The 23,514-nt window shown below is 37.5% G+C and overlaps 4 protein-coding genes across 5 annotated transcripts; 3 read left to right on the plus strand and 1 right to left on the minus strand.

Annotated features, from left to right (window-relative positions):
• On the plus strand, window positions 5,670–11,685 carry LOC104736399 (cleavage and polyadenylation specificity factor subunit 2). Its single transcript, XM_010456369.1, has 17 exons — window positions 5,670–5,911; window positions 6,016–6,184; window positions 6,268–6,364; window positions 6,509–6,635; window positions 6,737–6,855; window positions 6,959–7,053; window positions 7,136–7,287; window positions 7,376–7,433; window positions 7,578–7,685; window positions 8,611–8,854; window positions 9,229–9,413; window positions 9,845–9,937; window positions 10,471–10,569; window positions 10,661–10,792; window positions 10,879–10,923; window positions 11,003–11,248; window positions 11,344–11,685. Exons 1-17 carry the CDS (start codon window positions 5,763–5,765, stop codon window positions 11,443–11,445), a joined length of 2,220 nt encoding a protein of 739 aa, XP_010454671.1. The 5' UTR covers window positions 5,670–5,762; the 3' UTR covers window positions 11,446–11,685.
• On the plus strand, window positions 11,883–16,379 carry LOC104736400. 2 transcript variants are annotated; one of them, XM_010456370.2, is made up of 10 exons: window positions 11,883–12,376; window positions 12,714–12,788; window positions 12,887–13,830; window positions 13,946–14,034; window positions 14,142–14,245; window positions 14,323–14,413; window positions 14,691–14,766; window positions 14,840–14,954; window positions 15,034–15,565; window positions 15,698–16,379. In XM_010456370.2, the coding sequence occupies exons 1-10, from the start codon at window positions 12,091–12,093 to the stop codon at window positions 16,185–16,187; spliced, it is 2,802 nt and encodes a 933-aa protein (XP_010454672.1). In that variant the 5' UTR covers window positions 11,883–12,090; the 3' UTR covers window positions 16,188–16,379. The 2 variants fall into 2 exon arrangements, with proteins under 2 accessions (XP_010454672.1, XP_010454673.1); XM_010456371.1 differs by having other exon boundaries at window positions 12,286–12,376; window positions 12,703–12,788.
• Window positions 16,575–18,252, minus strand: LOC104736402 (60S ribosomal protein L13-3-like). The gene is made up of 5 exons (XM_010456372.2): window positions 18,171–18,252; window positions 17,595–17,704; window positions 17,328–17,461; window positions 17,081–17,239; window positions 16,575–16,972 (listed from the first exon to the last, which is right to left on the minus strand). The coding sequence occupies exons 2-5, from the start codon at window positions 17,698–17,700 to the stop codon at window positions 16,751–16,753; spliced, it is 621 nt and encodes a 206-aa protein (XP_010454674.1). The 5' UTR covers window positions 17,701–17,704; window positions 18,171–18,252; the 3' UTR covers window positions 16,575–16,750.
• On the plus strand, window positions 18,579–23,497 carry LOC104736403 (kinesin-like protein KIN-10C). The gene is made up of 20 exons (XM_010456373.2): window positions 18,579–18,806; window positions 19,236–19,401; window positions 19,505–19,705; window positions 19,798–19,963; window positions 20,056–20,258; window positions 20,353–20,612; window positions 20,727–20,781; window positions 20,854–20,886; window positions 20,974–21,027; window positions 21,117–21,170; window positions 21,258–21,299; window positions 21,430–21,483; window positions 21,562–21,631; window positions 21,711–21,791; window positions 21,878–22,185; window positions 22,281–22,327; window positions 22,561–22,582; window positions 22,675–22,737; window positions 22,909–22,947; window positions 23,211–23,497. The coding sequence occupies exons 1-20, from the start codon at window positions 18,658–18,660 to the stop codon at window positions 23,253–23,255; spliced, it is 2,112 nt and encodes a 703-aa protein (XP_010454675.1). The 5' UTR covers window positions 18,579–18,657; the 3' UTR covers window positions 23,256–23,497.

Genomic DNA, 23,514 nt, shown 5'->3' on the forward strand with positions numbered 1-23,514 from the left:
CCCCAAATAATGGCCCTCGATAAAGCATCCAACCGTGACAAAGTGGACTTAGGCAACAAGACAATGCTCATCGTATGAACCGGGACAGAGGACAGCACCGACTTCGTCAAAGTGATACGCCCAGCTAAGCTCAATACACGACCCTTCCATCCTGACAACTTGGATGACACCCTCTCAACAATAGTCCCAAATGTATCCTTATTATTCCGCTTGTGCAAGATAGGCATCCCGAGGTACTTGCCAAGATCCCAAACACGACGAATACCACTCTCCTCACTAATCACCTTCCCCATTTCACGACTTACATTATCCGAGAAGAAGATTTGAGATTTCTCCAAACTCACTTTCTGACCTGAAGCCACATAAAAAGTCTCCAAAACTTTCCGAATGATCCTTATCTGAGCCACTGAAGCTTCTGCAAAGAGAATGAGGTCGTCCGCAAAGCAAAGATGCGAGAGTTGAGGCCCCCCTCTGGAGAGACTAATTGGTTTCCATTTTTTCAGCTCAATAGAGCGATCAATTTGGTGACATAAACGTTCAAGGCATAACACAAACATATACGACGACAAAGGATCATCCTGTCGCAGGCCACGCGCTGGTTGGAAGGAAGCAGTTCTTTCTCCATTCAAGAGTATACTCATCGAGGGACCTGTAACACATTTCATAATCCAACAGATTCACTCCTCCAGGAACCTCGCAGCCTGTACAGTATCTTCGAGGAAATCCCATCTTATCATATCATAGGCTTTTTCAAGATCCAACTTGAGTAACATCCAGCCTTTCACTCCTTTCTTGCGTCTCCCCGGAATGGACTTCTTCTTGGACTATAACAATGTTATATGTGCTTAATCTACCCGGAATAAAGCTAGTTTTGGCCGGTCCAATCAACGCAGACATCAAACTCTTCAACCGTAACACCATGGCCTTAGTAATGGTCTTGAACAACACATTACACAAGCTGATTGGTCAAAACTGCTTTATTGATTCCGGTTTCTGAACCTTGGCAATAAACACCACAAGAGCATCATTCATATGGGCAGGTAACTCTCCAGATTCAAAGTACTTCAGCACAAATTGAACCACATATTCTCCCACTACATCCCAGCAATCCTGGTAGAACACAGGTTGGAAACCATCCGGACCCGGATCTTTATACTTCCCCATGCTCCATATCGAGCTTTCAACCTCCATTTTTGTAAAAGGTTTACAAAACTGTTGTATCTCTGTTTCAGATAAGTGTGGAAACCCCTGAATAGGCAACTTCGCAACAACCTGGTCCACGTCCTCCATCGAATATAGGCGCTTATAGTATGCTATTGCCAACTCTTCAATCTCCTGAGGATCAAAAACCCACCTACCATCATCTCCTTTCAGCATTTCAATGCGGTTCTGTCTTCTCGAATTATTGTAGAAGTGTGAAAGTATTGAGTATTCCTATCTCCAAGTGCAATCAACTTTTCACGTGACTTTTGGAACCACAACAACTCCTCTTGTTCCAGAATTACATCAAACTCCTTGGATAAAGCCATTTCCATCTCCAAGAGATCATTTGTCTGATGCATCTCCAACTGGTTCTGAATCTCTTTGAGTTCCTCCATAACTTTCTTCTTTCTTCTCTGTACATCCCCAAATTCCTCAACATTCCAACGTTTCAACTTATTACACAAGATAACTAAAGCCTCCGGAGTAGACAAATCATTGTTCCAAGATGCAACCAGTAGGTCCTTGAAACTGTCATGTGTTAGCCAAGCCGCTTCGAACCTGAATGGTCGTCTGCGTGCGTCTCCTCTAACCTCCGGACATAACTGTAGGTATAAAGGGGAGTGGTCAGAAGAGAGAAAAGGTAAGTGAGTTATCGTGGCTTCCTGCCATCTCGACCGTGCGTTCGCACAACATAAAACACGATCAAGTCGTTTAGCCACATAGGTTCTCCTCTCGCGTCCTCTTTTCCAGGTAAATTTATTACCCTTGAACCCCATGTCAATCAAGGAGAGATTATTAATCCATTCCCCAAACTCCAAGGAGTCTGCAGACAGGCAGCCACTACCCCTGGACCGCTCATCTAAACGTAAAATGGTGTTAAAATCCCCTCCAATGATAACCGGTTCTGTAACCTGCTGCACTATCCCACGAAGTTCCTCCCATATGCCACTTCTTCGACTAACAGATGGAGCAGCATACACAACAAGGAGATTAATCCTCTCCGCATCCTTTGTTACCGTAGCATATATGAACTGGTTCGACATCTGTACAATCTCAACGTCCCCCACATCAGACCTCCATAACAACCAAATCCCTCCACTCTGTCCAACTGCATCGACCCTGATCGAACTATCAAAGTCCAACCCTTGACATATGCGCTGCGCTCGATCGCCACTAGCATGTGTTTCAAAAAGAGCCAATACATCAGTTTTATTTCTCTTCAACATGTATCGAATAGACCGTCGGAAATTGGGTTTATTAGCCCCCCGGCAATTCCAGAATAAGCAATTCATTATGACCAGATAACACATCAATCGAATTACCGGGGCGAGCTGTTAGATATTACGCTCTCCCTCCACCTCTTTCGACGGTTCACCAATAACAGCCAGCTCCATACGCCGCTGATATGCTTCCAACCCCGCTGCTTCAGTCGGTTCCCCTCCATCAACATGTTGCGACCCAAACTCCGCAATCCCCACCCCCAAATGGCCACTCCCATCGAAACAACCTCCTTCCCGACCACCACCTGGTCAAATGGAATGATTAACTATGATCTGATATATTTCATTAAATGATTTAATTTGTTTCTACTTTGATTCCGAATTTAGGATTTTTAAGGTAAGTAAAATCAATGGTCTTCAATTCATTTACATATTAATTTCGTTAGAATCATTTTATGATTTAAATCTTCTATTCATTAACATTTTTTTGAAAAAAAAGATTAAATGCAAGTTTAATGCAATTGCATTTAATTCTAATTTTCCAAAATGTATTTTTGAGCCAAAAGATGCTTCAAGAATACTAGTACAGATTTGTAATTGTGTATGCTCATAGATCCGGTGTATATATGGTACAATTAATTAAAAATTTTATTTATTTAGTTGTTAGGATATTGTTTTCACTTAAGACTAGTATGTTGCTTCGAACCCTATTATGTTATCCATGCCTTATTCTCATCATCTTCTTGATTTCCATGTAAGAATATCAAATTTAATTATTTGGAGTCAATCCAAATTTCGATTTACAAATTATATAATGAATATTTTTGACGAAAAAACTTTGGAACTTATCTACTTGTTGTTTTGGAAAGATCTACGGATTGGCTTATAGAGAACATGTTGCATTGTGGCTTATAATTTACATCAGTTAATTAATAACCAATGCTAATATACACAATATTTACATCAATTATTATAACTAATATGAAAGTGTGTCAATTGCAAAAATGATGTTAATTTTTACATCAGTTTATTTAAGTGATGTCAGTATTAGTCGATTAAAAGAACTAATTTCAATTATTTACATCACTTATTAATAACCGATGTTAATATTTGTGTTAATATATTTTGTCAATCTCAAACTGATTTTTTTTGGATGGATCAACATATCTATTAATTAATAATTTAATAAAAATTTGTAGTTCCATGATTATTAATTTTTTATAGGTTTTACTCTATATATATTGAAGTTACTAAAAATATAAGAAAAACAATAGTTACATTTCAAAATATTGTTTGATGAATGAAAAACTGTTTTTATACATGAAGAAATAGATGGAAAAATAAGATTAGACAATCTTATTCGTCAACAGCTAAAAAATAATTAGCAAATAATTAAAAAAAATAAAATTAGCATTGATTTTTGCATGTTTTCGCAAAATGGCTAATTTTGAGTTGTTTTCAAATTAAAACAACATTTTTTTTAACGTTATTCTCTCTCTCACTGTTCAAAAAAAAATCCTCTAATCAAAATCATAAATTCATGCACTACTCTCTCTCTCGCGATCGCGAACTGTCTCTCGAATCTCTTGAGTTTCTTCTAGCCGATCAAAATGATCTAGACACCGGAAGATAAAGGATTTATGCTTTTGCAAGGCAGTTGGGTGTTTCCATATTTTATGGAAATGGTAAGCAGTATGCTCAAAGGAAAACACATAAGAGAAGCTTGTCGTCGAAGACACATAAGAGATGCTTTTCATGATTTATTTGATAAAGAGTATGATCATAGATCTAGTGAATATGATACAATTGACTAAAATTTTGATTTATACTACTCTCAAGTAAATTTATTTAGAACAATACTTAGGTTCACTCCTAGGGGTGAACCTCTCTTTTCACCTCCTTGTAAAATAAGGAAATAAAATCTGTATACATTATTGTAAAATTAAAAATTTAAACCACTCTTTTATAAACCCAAACGGACATATAATTTCATTCTAATTGTAAAATCTAAACCCTAACCATCTCATTTGTAAACCCAAACCGACATATCTTCTAATTGTAAAATCTAAACCCTAACCATCTCATTTGTAAACCCAAACCGACATATAATTTCGTTATAATTGTAAAATCTAAACTCTAACCATCTCATTTGTAAACCCAAATCGACATATAATTTCGTTCTAATTATAAAAACTAAACTCTAACCACCTCATTTGTAAACCCAAACCGACAAATAATTTCGTTTTAATTATATAATCTAAACCCTAAAAAACTATTTGTAAACCCAAACCGACATAATTTCGTTTTGATTGTAAAATCTAAACCCTAAACAATTTATTTGTAAACAAACCGACACATAATTTTGTTATAGTTGTAAAATCTAAACCAAGCCAAAATTTAAATTTCCTTAATTAAAAGTATACATGATTTGTTTCCTTAATTGGTTTTGTTTTTTAATTTTATTTTAATTTATTTTTAAAATGAGATAATATATAGAATATTTTGATTGGTTGAAAAGGAAGAGGTGAATGGAAAGGTTCACCTCTAGGGGTGAAACTAAATATTTTTCATTTATTTTTGATGGGCTATTTTTCCTTATGGATTGTGTTCATTTTTTTCTATATTTTTTGGTTTTTAACTTTTTTTTTTTTAAATGTAAAAACAATGAAAGTTTGGATTTTGCCGATTTTCGAAAGTTAGTTTCATGTAAACCTTTAGATTAGTCATACTTAATAAGAATGAATGAGCAATCACAACCAAACCGATCCACATTGAACAAACCGATCCACATTGAACATACAAGAAAATTAATTGACTCATATGTTTTATAAAATGAACTCACTATTTCACTGCTACCGGTCTTCCACTACCAGTCATAACTGACCTTAACATATTTGTTGTCATTCACGAATATGACTGAAGTGGTGACTTCATGATAAGCATATAATCAAGTATACTTAATAGTGGATTTTTTTTTTTTTTAATATATATTTCTTTCATGTAAAAGTTATGATTGTTGTTGAGTCATAAGAATACATTGTAAATTTTTTAGTTTGAAAATTTTGAATTGTGTGGGCTCTTATCTTATTATTACTGTATTAGTTTTTTTTTTTTTTTGGTAAAGTAAAAGATTCAATTGACCTTTTTTCTCACTATGTGTAATTGTGTATTTTAGAAAAAAAAAGAGAAGGTAATTTATAAATTTGAAGGAATTATATGGACCGAGAGGTTTATTTCAGATTAAAAATAAAATTAAAAACCCTCTCTCTTTCACGGTGGCTTCTTCTTCTTTGGTTTACCGGAGAAATTTAGGGTTTTTTCCCTCGGCGAACTGAAAAAATGGGTACTTCAGTGCAGGTAACGCCCTTGTGCGGAGTTTACAACGAGAATCCTCTCTCCTACTTAGTCTCCGTTGATGGTTTCAATTTCCTCATCGACTGTGGTTGGAACGATCTCTTTGACACATCGCTCCTCGAAGCTCTCTCCAGGTTTCTCTCTTTATTACCTCCACACTCGTAATCAATAATTCAATTTGTGGTCGTTTTGGTTTTCACATTACAAAACTCTGGTTTTGATTCTTCTTGATTTACAGGGTTGCTTCTACTATAGATGCAGTTTTGCTTTCTCATCCAGATACGCTTCACCTTGGTGCTCTTCCTTATGCTATGAAGCAGCTTGGACTCTCTGCTCCCGTTTATGCTACTGAGCCTGTTCATAGATTAGGTCTTCTCACAATGTATGATCAGTTTCTATCCAGGAAGGTGAGTTTTTTTCCATTTGTTGTTTACGTGGGTTATTTTGCACAGTTTTGTGCGTTTGTAACACGATGATCTTACTGTTGCAGCAAGTTTCCGACTTTGATCTGTTTACACTGGATGACATTGATAATGCTTTCCAGAATGTGATCAGATTGACCTACTCACAGAATTACCACCTTCCTGGTATGTCGTTTACGTAATATAAGCAAGTTTCATCTGCATTATCTATATGTCCCATGGCGAGAATGAGTTCACTGACACACATTGAGTATTTTGGTTGTTGAACACCTAGGTTATGACTCAAAAGTCTTATCTTTGTCTTATTAGGGAAGGGAGAGGGTATTGTTATTGCTCCTCATGTTGCTGGACACATGTTGGGAGGTAGCATCTGGAGGATAACAAAGGACGGGGAGGATGTTATATATGCTGTTGACTACAATCATCGGAAAGAAAGGTACACATGTTCAGCTTTCACCTGATTTGGAGTTGAAGTATTGTTCTTGACAGTAAATAAAGAAACAGAAACATGATACTGAAATGAACTTCTTAATTCAGGCATTTAAATGGAACTGTTCTACAGTCTTTTGTTCGGCCTGCTGTTCTGATAACCGATGCTTATCATGCTCTTTATACCAATCAAACGGCAAGACAGCAAAGGGACAAAGAATTTCTAGGTTGGCTTGTAGTTCAATATGAATTATGTCTCTTCTATGGTATTAGATATGCCTGCTTTTAACTGCCAGAAACACTCGTGTATGTCCCCATATGTTAAATCAGATACCATTTCAAAACATCTTGAAGTTGGGGGAAATGTTCTATTACCAGTAGACACTGCTGGTCGAGTCCTGGAACTTCTCTTGATACTTGAACAGGTAAGAACCACTGTGAATGTATTTTGTTCTCAGTGAATGTTTAGCTATTTATGTAGAGACTGAATATTGATCCAACCTGCAGCATTGGTCACAAAGAGGTTTCAGTTTTCCCATTTACTTTCTCACGTACGTGTCATCTAGCACTATTGACTATGTTAAGAGTTTCCTCGAGTGGATGAGTGACTCCATTTCAAAGTCCTTTGAGACTTCACGTGATAATGCCTTTTTATTGAGGTAGGTTTTCTTTTTAATAATATCTTATTTTGTGCCGTCGTATGTATACAACACAGAAGCCATCAAAATGAAAGTTAAAAACATGCAGGCATGTCACTCTCTTGATAAACAAGACTGATCTGGATAATGCTCCACCTGGACCAAAGGTTAGTATATAAACTTATAAGTAATTCAGTAATGTTGGGTAGTAACAGAACTTGGTGGATTTTATATTTTGTTTCCTTTCTCAGCTGATAATAGAACGATATGTTTCCTATTGTATGTTCTAGTGACTGAACCTTATTATATAGGTTGTTCTTGCTTCCATGGGTAGTCTCGAAGCCGGTTTTGCTCGTGATATATTCGTGGAGTGGGCAAATGATCCCAGAAATTTGGTCCTCTTTACTGAAACAGGCCAGGTACGTCTTTATAACCCTTACACGGTAAGAAACTAAAATGTATTAGTATTGCTGTAAAGACCTGATAATAGTTTCTTTCTAGTAGTGGTCAATTAGTTAAGTGGGTGTGGGATCGTGATATATGAGAATCTTTTTTTTTTGTCTTTTGACCTGATTTAATACAATTTTAATGAGAATCTTCATACTTAGTGTAAATATTTCACCTGCAATTTGTACACATTAGGCAGATATGAGCAACTGAAAGCTGCATTTTCAATCAGAGGTGAAAGCATATAATTGCCAATAAAGCCTGGCTTGCACCTTTCTAGGGCTTTCAGTCAGTGAATTTAACAATGAGTTACATTCTGTACTTGAAGAATATACAATATAAAGGTTTTGGTAGACTATCATATTTTTGGCATTGACATCACTGTGCGCAAACTGTCTAGTTGACCATATCCTTCCTTTCAATTGAACAGAAAGAATTTTGTAATCCAGTACTTCCTTTGTTTAACTTCTATTGAGACATCATCCTGTGCTCGAATGATCTTACTTTTACGTGAAATTCAAGCTAGACAAAATTTTATTTATTCAAATAATCAGTTTGGAAAAAAATGGTAGCTATAATTAGTTATTTTACGCTCTTCTCATTTCCGTATGGCAATGCTTTTTTGTCATTGTCAATCTATCCAGAAATCAGAGCATTGCTGAATTATTAAGTTCAATAACACCGTAAAATCCAAGTGAAATCATTGAAATCCTTCATCCACTCTGTTACCTTAGCCAGTGGTCGTGTTCCTTAGTTGCGATGGCGATTATTATTTCCATGTGGTCATTCCAAGTTCATGTGATTTAAGATTTGCAAGATGTTGCAGTTTGTAATCAATCACATAAAAATAAACTGCTGTTTGTTTGATTTTCTCTTGTCATGTGTTTCTATTTGCAGTTTGGCACTTTAGCTCGCATGCTTCAGTCAGCCCCACCTCCCAAATTTGTTAAAGTCACCATGTCTAAGAGGGTTCCTTTGGCTGGGGAAGAGTTGATTGCATATGAAGAAGAGCAAAACAGACTGAAAAGAGAAGAAGCTTTGCGAGCTAGCCTTGTCAAAGAGGAGGAAACAAAAGCCTCCCATGGATCAGATGATAATTCAAGTGAACCTATGGTCATAGATACCAAGACTACTCGCGATGGTAATTTTTGTCTTAAATTATAGAACTTTTTAGTAGCTTTGAATATTCTATTGCCTGCGTTACTCCTTAATTTTCATGTAAACTTCAACATAAATTGAAGTGTATAGTACTGAAACTGGCAGTGCATATGATACTCTCTGTAATGTACTAGTTAGTTGGCCCTAGGAGATGTTTATGGAGTTATCTTGGAGTGAGGTAGAAGCTACATTTAGAAGTTTCATGATACATTTCTGTGTAAATTTGTTATAACGTTTTCACAGTCCCACAATATCTGTCTTTTTCAGTTAGACTTCCTGTTAAATTTGTTGATAGCTGTTCTTTCCATTACGTATTGGTCTGCAACTGACCTTTCACATTTCTGACCACACTTGCAGTTGTTGGTTCTCACGGGCCTGCATATAAAGATATATTGATTGATGGATTTGTTCCCCCATCCAGCAGCGTAGCTCCAATGTTCCCATTCTTTGATAACGCATGTGAATGGGACGAATTTGGGGAGGTTATTAATCCAGATGACTACGTGATCAAGGATGAAGACATGGACCGAGGAGCAATGCATGTACGTTCCTTGTAAATTTGGTCTATATTTAGCTCTCGTTATATTTGCAACGTAGACTTCTTGTATTCCATGATGTGTGCATAGCCGTCCTTATGAATTAAAAAGAAAAGAGATTTAAAAAATCTGCACATTATGCACTGAGAATTTGGGATACAGATAGGTTATCTTTTACCGTAAGTTGCTTAGGCTCCTGATTTGGTATGAGTGCACTAGTTCTACCGTTTCATCTTTGTTTCATCTTTATTTTCTCTTTTACAACTGATTGCTTACTAGTACGGTTTGCTATGCTATGGGTGGTGTGGATTGTGTGAATGTATGGCATTGTCCCCATAATATTATCTCTTAAGCCCCTACTTAAAATCAGCTTTAGGAGCATTGTATGTAGAATCTTGTGTTGCTTATCAAACTTTTGATATAAAATTCTATTTCAGACCGGAGGTGATGTGGATGGAAGGCTTGATGAGGCAACCGCTAGTCTCATGCTTGATACAAGACCTTCGAAAGTCATATCCAACGAGCTCATCGTAAGTAGACTCTATTACAAACTTTATAAGTGCTCCCTACCCATCTAAAGAGCAAAGACATCGATAGAGATATTGGTCTCAGCTCAGCCTCTCATTTGTTCTCCCTTTCTAGAAACACTTGATTGTTGTTATAGATTGATTATCAATGATAGGATAGCTACAGGGAATAATTGTCTTCTCACTTAGAAGTAGAGAGATAGAATTTCTTGATCTGATGATAGCAGAGAGCTTACAAGCGAAATTTATTAATTGAGTTCTTATCAGATCTTCAGCACAATTGTACAACTTATAGCTAGTTTGTTGGTTGGATTAGTCGGTCTAATTTTTCTTCTTATTATTATAGAGCAACTTGTGTGTGTCCTTACTTTTATACACTTTTCTTATGTCATCTAGAAGTTGCTGAAGATTATTCTCATAATGTAGGCTTGCCTGAAATACAAAACAGAGATGGTTCTTTTAGTCTTCTGTCTATACCGAGCTGCTGTCTAATTTCCCTGATAAATGATTTAGTTTGTTGTTATAATCTTGCACAGGTGACTGTTAGTTGTTCACTTGTTAAAATGGACTATGAAGGTCGGTCTGATGGCCGCTCGATCAAGTCAATGATTGCACATGTTTCTCCTCTTAAACTTGTACGTTGCAAATCCTTTTTTCTGGTCTTCTATGTATATAGTGCTAAGCATTGATATAAATTATGGTGATGTAATGGTATATCATGTGAAGGTTCTGGTGCATGCGATAGCTGAGGCTACAGAGCATTTGAAGCAACACTGCTTGAACAACATCTGTCCGCACGTGTACGCTCCTCAAATAGAGGAAACAGTCGATGTGACTTCTGATTTATGTGCTTACAAGGTAGAAATCTGAAATTTATTAGGAAGATCATTGTAAGCATATGTTTTGAGTTGTGATTGAATTAACCTGTATGGTAATACAATCAGGTCCAACTTTCTGAAAAGCTGATGAGCAATGTGATCTTCAAGAAGGTACCTTTTAAATCCATGGTTATAACATGTATATATTTTCCGGATTTGCATCCAATGATAAATGATGGAATAATATCAGCTGGGAGATTCGGAAGTAGCTTGGGTGGATTCTGAAGTAGGGAAGACAGAGAGCGACATGAGGTCTCTACAACCGATGGCCGGCGCTGCATCTCCACACAAACCTGTTCTAGTAGGTGATCTGAAAATTGCAGACTTCAAGCAGTTTCTGTCAAGCAAGGGTGTTCAGGTAGAGTTTGCAGGTGGAGGAGCTTTACGTTGTGGAGAATATGTCACTCTACGTAAGGTCGGCCCGACTGGTCAAAAGGTAATACAAAGCATTTCTTACAAAATATTACTACAAGTATTAAGCAAATCACACAATGGCTTAAAAAGTTTTAAAATTTATGGGGGCTTGTTCAGGGAGGAGCATCGGGTCCACAGCAAATTCTGATAGAAGGACCCTTGTGTGAAGACTACTACAAAATCAGGGATTATCTCTATTCTCAATTTTACCTTCTCTGATGAAGATTCTTCTCCTTTCGGCAACACTTTTTAGGTGGTAACCTCGTAGATTAATGTGTTAAAAAAAATGGCAAAATAGATTTTTCCTATGTCTTTTTGTCCTGTCATCTTGGTAGAAAACTTAAAAATTTTACTTACCCGTTATTACCAAAGCTTAAAAGGTGTGATTTTGTAACTTTGTACCAACATCGTAAGGGATATATATACCACTCCTCCTCTATAACTATGGTTATTACCGAAGCTTAACGTTTCATTTTTATAGTCAAAAAGATTTTACCATAGATTTATGTCAAGAATCGGATTCCTAACAATCGAAAGACCATTTTCATTAAAGAGATTTAAGTTTCCAGCACCTGGTATTGGCTTTGTGATGATGTGGCATTTAGCTTCTTTACTTGTTAAAACCATTTGTTAAACATGGAAATCTGGAAAAATAAAGAAAGCAATTTCAAAGATATTAGGTGGTTAGGTGTGGTCTGTGTGTTTGTGTCCGTGTGAGGCTCATCATTCTCCAACGCCTCTGGTAACGAAACGAACACACGCATTACTCTAATTCTAAACCCTAATCCTCCTTTCCCATTATTCTCTTCTTCTCTTCTACCAGTCAATCTTTCTTATCCTCTCTCTCTTACTCCAAAACAAGCCATGGCTTCTGCGACCGCCACGTGGACACCTTCCTCCCTCCAGCTCCGTCTCGCTTTTAGCTGCGGCGTTCGTCGGAATTCTCGCGCCGTTTACTTACGACCGTTGCGATTAGCTAGGAAATCGGGTTGTGGAGTTGTCGTCTGTGTTTCGCAGAAGCCTGAAGTCGATTCTGCGTGGACCGGATCGGATTCGTCAAAGTCGTCGGCTGATAATTTGGCTGGGTGGGATGATTCTGGTAACGATGATAAAAAGTCGTCTAGAGCTAAGAAGAAGAGTTTGATTGAAGGTATATGCGGAGAATTAACCAAGAGTGTTATGAACTGTGAGATTCGGAGTTTTCGATGTTTAAATTTGATGATAAGAGTAGTTCTAGGAGCCATGAGTGTTGTTGTTCTTCTGGAGGAGTTGCATACACTTATCTTTTAGTGTGCCTCTTTTTCTCTGATTGAATAGTTTATTCAGAGGTTGTTTAGTCAGTGCAGATTCTCAAAATGGTTCAATGTATGTTACGATGGAGTTTTTGTTAGGACTCTTTAGTATTTTTGATTTCTCTGTCTGAAGCTGTGTATAGTTTACCGGTTTTCTGGTGGACTAATAACAATCTGGAAGTAGTTTGCTTTCAGGTGTAGTTGGGGCTGGAGTTGCTGGAATCGTTTTGTTTCTTGGGCTAAGCTATGCAGCAGCATCTTTTAACAAGCGTAATACTCCTTTTGTTAAAGCTTTTCAAGCTCTTTCAAGTGCCTGTTTCAGAATGATTTCGTTACTGATTTATAGGGCAATTATCTTTTGAGTGCAGGAACAAAGAAACAAGAGATGCATTCGTTGACTTCTCATCAGGAAAGTATGATTCAGTCGTCTGATGAAATTTCTAGTGATGAGATCAAGTTAGATAACAGTGAGGAAAACAGTCTTAAGGATGAGGGTAAGGGTGTAGAAAATAATGATATAGCTCAGCAAGGTGATGAAGGGTCTGGTGAAGATAAACTACTTGGTAAGGAGACTTCGCCATTTGATGGTGTCATGCCTGATGAAACAGATGCCACTGAAAGGATTCCCCTAGATACGCCTGAAGCAGATGTGATGATCAATGTGGAAACTGATCTTGAGACAGCAGAAAGTGAGAAGATAATTTCTGAATCTAAGTCTCAGTTAGACTCATCCACTGAGTCTATTCTTCCAGATTCAGAAAGTAGTAATCTTGCGGATGTGGAAAATCCAGCTACTAGCCTTCCAAACACTGAACCAACCAATGTGTCTGATTTTGAAAATCGTGTTAACAGTCAGAAGGAAAATTCCCCGTCTTCTTTATCTGACATCGATGCTTATGCAGCCACCGGGACGGTAACTGAGGAGCTTCCTGAGGTTTCTCCACCAAATGACACGGAAACAGCATTCTCGACTGTAACTGAGGAGCTTCCTGAGGTTGACGGAACACCCGAGTACTTGGCTGCGGGAAGTATGACATCAGTCTCAGACATAGATACGACGAAAGAAAGTGAGTCTTCGAAAACTCCTGTCCCAGTATCAACAGATGGGGCAAACGATGAACTAAACATAAATAGTCAAGATGAGCTCGACAATGGACCGCCTTTGGAAATACCAAGCGCTGGAAGTGCATTTTCTTCTGCAGGAATACCTGCACCATTTATGTCTGTTCTAGTAAATCCTGGAAAGATTCTTGTCCCCGCTGCTGCTGATCAGGTCCAGTGTCAAGCATTTGCAGCTTTGCAAGTTCTGAAGGTAATATTATTTTTTATGTGGTACAAGACCCTCGCTATGTGTGTTGATGTAGAGCTTTGCATTGTTCTGGCACTTGTAAATCTTGCAGCTTATAGTTCATTGTGTTATCTCTCAGGTCATTGAAACTGACACCCAACCTAGTGATCTATGTACTCGCAGAGAATATGCCAGGTGGCTGGTTTCTGCTAGCAGCGCGTTATCAAGGTATACTCTTGTGATAGTGTTAGTGTATCTGATGGTGTTAAACTGTTTGTCTTTGGTATTTAAAAGTGAAATTCATACATTTATGTGTGTTCTTCAACTTTTTGCAGAACCGCAACCTCAAAAGTGTATCCTGCTATGTATATAGAGAATGTTACTGAGCTTGCTTTCGATGATGTTACTCCAGAAGACCCTGATTTCTCATCCATTCAAGGTTAAGATGAACTCTGAATTTTAATTCTAGCCGTAAGTAAATAACATATGAAGCCAAATTCCGTTTACTCTTTTCAGGGTTGGCAGAAGCGGGACTCATCACGAGCAAGCTTTCTGACCGCGATCTGCTTGACGATGTTGAAGGCACAGTCCTGTTTTCCCCTGAAAGGTATTTATGTTGCCGGAAACTCAATCCAGCTTGTCAAAAAGAAATTCTGAATATGTATATCGCATTGATAAAAACATATAAATAAGGCTGCGGGATACCTTAAATTCTCTTTATGACATCAGTGCTGCATTTTCAATATTCTCATGAAATGAATCGGCATAAAATATTTGTTCATTCTGTTTCTAGAATATTATTATATTTTGTACTTTTGACTATACTTTGGTATTTCAGATGTAGTTTATTTCTATAAGTTAAGCTTATTTCTGGTCCGTTGCAGCCTTCTTTCACGCCAGGATCTTATAAGCTGGAAAATGGCCTTGGAGAAACGACAGCTTCCAGAAGCTGATAAAAAGGTTGGATATTAAGCTTGGTTTTGTTCACTTCTCATAAGATTGCAAATAATCATTAATTCGCTTAATCATGCAGAAGCTGTATGAACTATCGGGTTTCATTGACATCGAGAAGATAAACCCAGATGCATGGCCTGCTATTATCGCAGATTTATCTACTGGGGAACAAGGAATCGCTGCCCTTGCATTTGGTATGTGCAGATATCACATTTAGATATGTCTTCTTGCACATTCGTTACCTTTTTGTATTAATGCACACACATTTTTTAGGTTGTACAAGATTGTTTCAGCCTCAAAAACCAGTCACCAAAGGACAAGCTGCCATTGCTCTTTCAAGTGGTGAGGCATCCGATATTGTTAGTGAGGAATTGGCACGTATAGAAGCAGAATCGATGGCTGAAAAAGCTGTGTCTGCGCATAACGCCCTTGTTGCGGAGGTAGAAAAAGACGTCAATGCAAGCTTTGAGAAAGAGCTTTCCGTGGAACGGGAAAAGATTGAAGCGGTCGAGAAAATGGCGGAACTAGCGAAAGTGGAGTTAGAGCAGCTGAAGGAGAAGAGAGAGGAAGAGAATCTGGCCTTGGTGAAAGAACGAGCTGCTGTCGAGTCAGAAATGGAGGTGCTCTCAAGGTTAAGACGCGAAGCAGAAGACAAGCTGGAGGATTTGATGAGTAACAAGGCGGAGATATCTTTTGAGAAGGAAAGGGTTTCCAATCTTCGAAAAGAAGCTGAAGAAGAGAGCCAGCGGATTTCAAAGTTGCAGTATGAATTGGAAGTTGAACGAAAAGCCCTGTCTATGGCCAGGTACTTTTAAACTCATTACTTTTATAAGGACAAAAGTTTCTATCAAAATTTTGATATCTAACCCATGAGTATAACTGTATAAACCTTTCAATCTGTCCATAACCGTATTCCCGTCATATGTTGTTTGTTCAGATCGTGGGCCGAGGAGGAAGGAAAGAGAGCTAAAGAACAAGGAAGAGCCTTAGAAGAGGCAAGAAAGCGATGGGAAACAAATGGACTGAAAGTTGTTGTTGGTAAAGACCTTCAAGAGACGAGCATTGGAGAGACTGAAGAAAGTGTATTACTAAACAATGTGGAGAGATCGTCGGTTGAAGAAACTGAGGAGAGAGCCAAAACCCTGATGGATAAGCTGAAAGAGATGGCTGGAACCGTGGGAGGAAAATCCCGGGAAGTGATCTTCATTGTGATGGAGAAAATACGATCGTGGATTACAGTTTTGAAGGAATACGCAGAGAATTTAGGAAAGCGAACTGGAGAAATGAGAGATGCGGCCGTTGTCAAGGCAAAAGGAGCTGCTGAGGGAGTTGGGAAAGGAACAGTTCAGGTAACCGAGAAGGTGAAGAGAGTCGCTGAGGAGTGTAGAGATGGTGTTGGAAAGATCTCCCAAAGGTTCAAGACCTAAGTAAGAAAAGTATCTTAACTTTTTGTATTTTGTTTCTAAATGATAAAAATAAAAGAGAATAAGGGATGACCATGACATTTACAGTATTGGTCCAGTGATGATCAGAACTCAAAATTGTATCATTTTGTAATTTTTTGTTGTGGTTACTAATACTTACACTTTAGTGCAATATGTTATAGCTGCCTTGGTTCATAGGCGCTCTTCACTGCAGATGATAACATCTGAATTACGTCAATCCAATTTTAATAATCCCCACAGTTGGATTATGTTATGAACATTGGTTGAGACGAACGGTATGGTTATATTAGTTCTCAATAGTTTAAGCTTTTTGTAATTGTCCAACTAAATGCATTATACAGTTTATACTAGGAACCATAGTTTTTTAACTTATAAAACTCCCAAACTCGTTAGATTTCATAAACTCAGAAAACCCAAGTACCAGAAAAATTCGAGACCTAAGTATTGATAAACCGCGCACCAAAAAGAAAAACAGAGTCTTACACAAAATCAAGAACGAGAGGAAGAAGAATTCAAGAATGATTAAAGTTCTAAAGCAACGATCTTTACTTCTTCTCTTCTTTTTCGGCCTCAGCTGCCCTCTTGGCTCTGGCACCAGCATGGCGTGCGTTTGTACGCTCAAGACGGAGTTTGTCATAAGCTTTGAAAGCCTTCATATCGGCACTCAGCTTCACTAGCTCCATGGCTGCCTTCTGGCTAACAATTGGCATGTAATCTCCCTGGACTTGAGTAGCATTAGCAAGCTCCTCTGGGGTAGAATCACCAGCCTAAAATACAAAAGATACCAAATTGTTATATACATATAACAAAGAACTCAAGAATCAAGAGGTGTATCTCAATGAACTTCTCTATCTAATATATCAAATGGATGATACCTTGACTTTACGGGAACGGCGAGGGAACACAACCAGCTTAGCCTTGTAAGTCTTTAACCTTTGGACATTGGATTGAAGACCCTCCAAAGAACGGTTCTTGCGACGGTGATCAACAGAAATTCCGATTGTTGGAGCCAACTTCTTTGGGATACCAGCAGACTGATGAAACACATAAAGGAATTATTATCATCTCTATAGACCTTAAAAAGATAACAGCCAAAGAAGAGAGACGTTCCAGAATTCAGACCTTAAGCTCTTCACGAGTGAATCCTTTACCAGCTCTAACTTTCATGTTGTACTTAAGAGTCTGACCATGCACAACAGGGCGGAGAGGACCAGAGGTTGGACGAGGGAAGATCTTCACAGCCTTCGTCTGCCTAGCTGAAGAAACACATCACGCAAAAGGAGACATAAGTGATGGTGAGAGAGTTTACTTCACAAGTAGACAATTCAAAACGTAAGTAAGTAAATGATTCAAGAAGAAAGAAGATCCAAAAAGAGAATTTTTACTAACCAACACGTCTCCTTGTTTTCCTGGCAGGCTGGTTAAACCAAGTCTTGACATAGTTCTGCCAATGCTTGCGGAAGTGTGAGCTCGGGATAACGTTGTTGTGCTTCATTTTTCTACGAAACAAAATACAAAAAGTTAAAACATGAGAACAAGAGAAAACAAAAAAAAAGATCTTATCTTTCAATTCTAATCGTGTTAAGCAATTAGGAGAATTCACATTACAAAAACTACATTAACGGAGCAAATGAGGATAATCAAACACATTACAAGTGATACAACAGATTAGGCTACTTTATATTACTAAAAGCATGATCAACAACCAACAAATTTACAGAATCAAATGCTATACAGAATCCTAACAAAATTAAACGCAGAGCTCGAAATGAAAAAGAAAAAAAAAACATTGGATTCAACTAAATCAACACACACCAAAGTTTCAATTCATTCATCCATGATCCAATAGAAAAAAATGTTAAATTCCTAATGACGTAAATTTCTTAAACACCTAACGAAGAGAGACGAGAAAAGCTCAGAGAGGTCGATAGAGAGAGAGAGAGTCAGAGAGAAGGAGAGACTCACCCAGCGGCTTGACAGAGTGACTGAAACGAAACGACTAGGGCTGCTCCAGATCCTGATGATACATTTGATATATAATAAAAACCCTAATTTCACTTCACAGAAAGGTTTACTATTGGGCTTACTATTGGGCTTCGTAGGTTTAAATGGACCTGGTCTCAATCAAATAAAGACGAAAGCGAATTATTATTATAATATAAACGGTGCGTTTATTCCCCATTTCGAAAACGATATCGTTTTTTGTGTGTAAGCTTCTCACATACGCCTAGGTAGGACCAATTTCGGAGTCATCGAAGGAGCCAGACTTCTAGAATTTGAATTTTTTTTTCTTTAACGGCTCAATTCATTTCTCTCTCTTTCTCCCAAAGGAAACAAAATCTTCAGATTCAAACGTTTCTTCTCCCTTTTTATCTAAAGAGATTCTCTTTGTTTGTTCGATTTCGAATTCTATCAGTGAGAAAAAAAAAAAAAAACCTAAAATTTTGAGATTATGGAGACGAAGATGACGAAACTGGTTCGGGTTGTGGCTAGGGTTAAACCCTCCACGGATCCGTCGTCAACAGGATCAATACTGATCCAAAAGCCGGTGGGTGAAGATTCTGAGACTGTTACGATTTCGTTTGGAGTTCAATTCGCTGGGTAAATTTCATTTATTCCCCCTCTCTCTGATTTGATTCTATTTGGTTGGTTACAATTTGCGAAATGAATTGCATCTGGAGGTTTCGACTACGATTTTGACACTCAATATAATCTTAACTTCTGAGTTTTCTTCGATTACTTTGTCTATATGTGTTGTTGACTTGTTTCGTTGTTGAGAATTCAGTTGCGATTTTGAGTTGGGTTTATCGGATTTTGCCATGGAACTGTTTGATTTGATCTAAAAGTTGTGTTTATATCAACTCTTGTGTGTTAATCTTCTGATTTCTTATGGAGATATGACATCATTAGACACCAAAATGTTTAACTGTGAATATATATACTTTGATTCTCAGTCTGTAGTGGATTAGCAACTGTTCAAGCCTAATTAATGAGCAAAGTCTTTTTTTTTTTTTTCTGTGTTTGTGACAGTTCGAAAGACTCGTATAAGTTGGACTACTGCTACGAAGAAAGTGAAGCTACTGATTTGATTCTCACTAAGGAGATAAAACCTCTTATCTCTAGTGTCTTTGAGGGTAGAGATGCTAATGTTATTGCCCATGGAGCAAGAAGTAGCGGAAAAACACATCTAATCCAGGTATTCAAAGGAATGATCCCTGCAAGTCTTTTTTTTTTTGTAATATCATCACTATTGTCTCTATAGATGAAGCTGTTAATTGAGTGATGTATGGTGTTTGTAGGGAAATGAGAGTGAGTTTGGTTTAGCCATCCTGACAATGTCTGAGATGCTATCCATGGCTGAGGAAAAAGGAAACTCAGTTTCCGTATCGGTTTACGAGGTTTCTCAGGAAATTGTGTATGATCTCTTAGACCAACAGAAGCGAGTGGTTACTGTACTAGAAGGTGCACAAGGGAAAATTCAACTCAAGGGACTTTCACAGGCAAGTCATATTTCGTGTTCTTGAGTTTAAAAAGGTTGAGATATGCGTTTTTTGCAGCATCCTTAATATTTCAAAATTTCTGCTTTTCACAGGTACCTGTCAAGTCTCTCTCAGAATTCCAGAACTTATATTTTGGTCTCAAGAAAACTCAGAAGCTGAGTAGTGACCCTCCAGTTAGGAGTCATAAAGGTCTGATGATACATGTTATCAGTGCCAATGCAGACTCTCATGGGAGGATGAACTTTCTTGATATGGCAGGTTGAGTATTTTAATGTCAGATTCTAATTATCTTTTCTATATATGTGATAATTTTGTGTCAGCATGTGATAGGAGTTGTCTTTCTCTAACAGGATATGAGGACTCCAGGAAGCAAAACAGTGCTCTAGGTCCTCTAGAGATTGCCAGGATAAATAAGTCGATTTATGCATTACAGAATGTCATGTATGCGCTCAATGCCAATGAATCTCATGTACCATATCGGGAGAGCAAACTCACTCGCATGTTGAAGGATTGTTTACAAGGATGCAACAGAACATTGCTGATCACTTGTTTGGTAGATACTGTTGCTTGCTTTTGAGCTATTTATTTTAAGTTTATGATTAACTGAATGTAACTGCAGCGATGCTAACCTTTTTTTATTGTTTCAGCCCCGGGAATTTAGCCAAGACTCCTTTTACATGCTAAACTTAGCATCACGGATCTGTCAAGGCGGTAACCGAGCCATGAATAATACTACTAAGAAGAAGATCAACGGTCTTGAAAAATCTGTTTCACTATCCTCTGCTGCTCAAAGGAGACAGACACCTTTGACTGTGTCTGCTACTAATAGAAAACAGACAGTACTAAGGGGAAATGTGACAGAGAGAAAGACTAAAATCAACACTGCTGCTTCTGCACTTAAAGCAAGGTAAATCTTTCAGAACCAGATTTGTATCAACTTTAAGCCTTGATATCCTTGGTATACCTTCATCTGTTTGTTTAAGCTAGGTAAATGATGATTCTTTTTTTGCAATGATTGAAGGAAACTGTTTGGTGAAGCGAATGATTCGGCGAGATGTAAAACTAGCTCGAAGAAGGTAATTCAACTTTCGCTTTTATCCTTGTGAATTCAGAAATAGTTTAGTTAAGACTTTTTTTGGATTTTGTAGATGGAAGGCAAAGCAAAGATGACACTTAAAAAGGTAGAGCATCTTCATTCTGGATATTAGAGTAATGCTTTTCGGTTTATTCTTTCACCTCGAATGACTCTTGTGTCTATGTTAATGCAGGAAATCTCCACCTCGAAGGTTATCTTGAGCGTTCAAGCCTCCTCATCAAAAGAAGTAAGTATCTGCGAGATTGAACTAATAGGAGCTGCATGGCTATATATTACTAAGGCTTTACTTACAAACACTCTTTTTCTATATTGTAGGAAGTCTGTTCATATTTTACTGTTACAGATTCTCAATCTTCTTTGGTTGAAGAGGTAATAATTTCTATTAACGTCAATATGAAAATTTGGAAGGCATTACTTACATTCAGTGGATCACGGTTGGCTTTGACTTCTTTGCAGAATTCTCTGGCTTACTCATGTTCAGCAGTAGCCATGGAACCGGTAAATTCTCCTTTTGCAACTTCTCTGCATCTCACACTGATGCCAAAACAAATTATAGAATCGGAGCTGTTTCCTTTCTTGAAATTCAGTTTGGTCAGAATATCTAATATTTACTTCTTTTCATTTCTAGAGCTATTCAACAAGCGTCTCTTTAAGCTCTGAAGTTGTTGATACTACAGATAAGGTAATTTGTATAGGTATTATGTTTTGTTTCAACATCTGGGTATCAATAGTACCGACAGTTTATCCCATTGATCTTTAGGAGACACCCCGGAAACATGAGGAAAAGGTTTCAGGAGCCACTCAATGTGATGATGCTGTTGCAGACAAAGGTGAGACAGACAGGAAAGTTGATAAAGAAGAGTCTGGTTTAAAGGAGAAGTTAACTTATTTATTTTTTTCGTATGGCAGTACAAATAGTAGAGTCAGGGGTAGAGAGAGATGACAACAATTCAGTCACTGGAGAAGATCTCCCTCTGGTGGTTAATGAAGGTAGGTTGTGAGTCGTGTGACATTAATCTAAGAAAGTAATATAATGAAACCTTTTGCTCAATTTCTGGTCTTTCTCTATATGGTAGGTGAAAACCTGGACAAAGAAAACAACAGTTTGCTAGGCAACGAAACTGCATCACCACCGCTTAGCATCCGACTTCAAAATCTGTCAAACAATTTGAAGTCGATATGCAAAATTTCAAACCAACTATCAGTACCTGAGAAATATCAAACTCCCTTCACTGAATCTCAAGCAGAAGAAGCATTAGAGCACAGTGATATTACTGCTGAAGCTGTTGTCAGTCTAGAGCTAAGAACGCCTGAGAAATCTATGCCTTCCAACGTTGACTGCACTCCTTGGAAGACATATAGCGCACACAGCTCTAAACTAAAGGTAAAAAGAGTTCACAAGTTTAATTAAGATTGACTTTTCATTGAAATTAACATAAACCTTACAACTGACATAATGCATCTTTTGTTTCTGTACAGAACTCTGCTGTTGGAGATTACCTGAAGTTCATAAACACAGCTGGAAAGTAAGTGTTTTTTTTCTTTTTTAAATTTTTTCCTTAAGGTAAACACATAATACACATGAATAAACTCTCTTTTTGAGTATTAGAAGCTTTTCAAATCTTGATATAATGTCTTCGGGTATAATCAGTTGAATTTACAAGTATGGTTGGGTCATTATTAATTAGAAATCCTGTCTATATTGGTTATAAAGAACTGAAACTAAATTAGGCTTTTCTCTTCTCTTGTGTATTTACAGGGAAGATCTAAAGAAGTTAAAGGTGAGATGACTAGCTTAATCAGAATTTTCAAATATTTAACTGCTTGTTTATAGTTTAGGACCTAACTTGTTTGTGGCCTATATTGATGACAGGGTATTGGCGAGAAAAGAGCAACTTACATAGTTGAGCTCCGCGATGAATCTCCATTTCACACGGTCAGTGCCACAGTGTTTTTCAAATGAGAAGTTGCATCCCTATCACAATGAAGCAACAATAAACTGTTATATGACTTAAAAATAACATACCTTTTAGTGATATGTATTATCGAACATGTCTTTAAATTCAGTTTTGGTTTGTTTGTATGCGTTTTGTATTTTCTATTGCAGCTTGATGATTTGCAAGGCATCGGACTTTCAGCAAAACAGGTTAGCTTATCATCATTGGACTCCTTCAATTTCTCTTTTTTTTCCCCCTTTGAGTCAGAAGTTGGTGACCAAATCTTTCAAAATCTCCTCTAAATATCCTAAACCCAAAGTCAACCTTTAAAACAAAAATCAAACAAGAGACATCAGCAAAACTGTTTCGATCATGCAAAATATCACAGTTTTCTTTTTTTAATCCACAATTCCATTTCACACTAACACAAACTCTGTTTAATTGTGTAATGCTTGGACTTTTGCATTGACAGGTTAAGGGACTGCTTAAAAAAGAGATTGGGGATATTTTCGATTAGTCGAAGGATCTGAAGATATTTATGATGATGGTTTCAAGAGATTACGAGGCAACACGACGTTGCTCCTACTGAGATCGAAGTTCTATATACTAGGCCAAAGTTGTTGAATGTGTAATTTGTGGTGTCAAATACTTAAATTAAGTTTTTAATCGTGACTTACTACTGTTGAAAGATTTGCGTATGTATGAAGAGTGAACAACCGTTTCATTGTTTTAGTGGTGAAAAAAAACTTTCAATCTGTATGCCTCACTCTCTCACC

Source organism: Camelina sativa, chromosome 13, assembly GCF_000633955.1.
Source record: "Camelina sativa cultivar DH55 chromosome 13, Cs, whole genome shotgun sequence".
In the NCBI taxonomy this organism is placed as follows: Eukaryota; Viridiplantae; Streptophyta; class Magnoliopsida; order Brassicales; family Brassicaceae; genus Camelina; species Camelina sativa.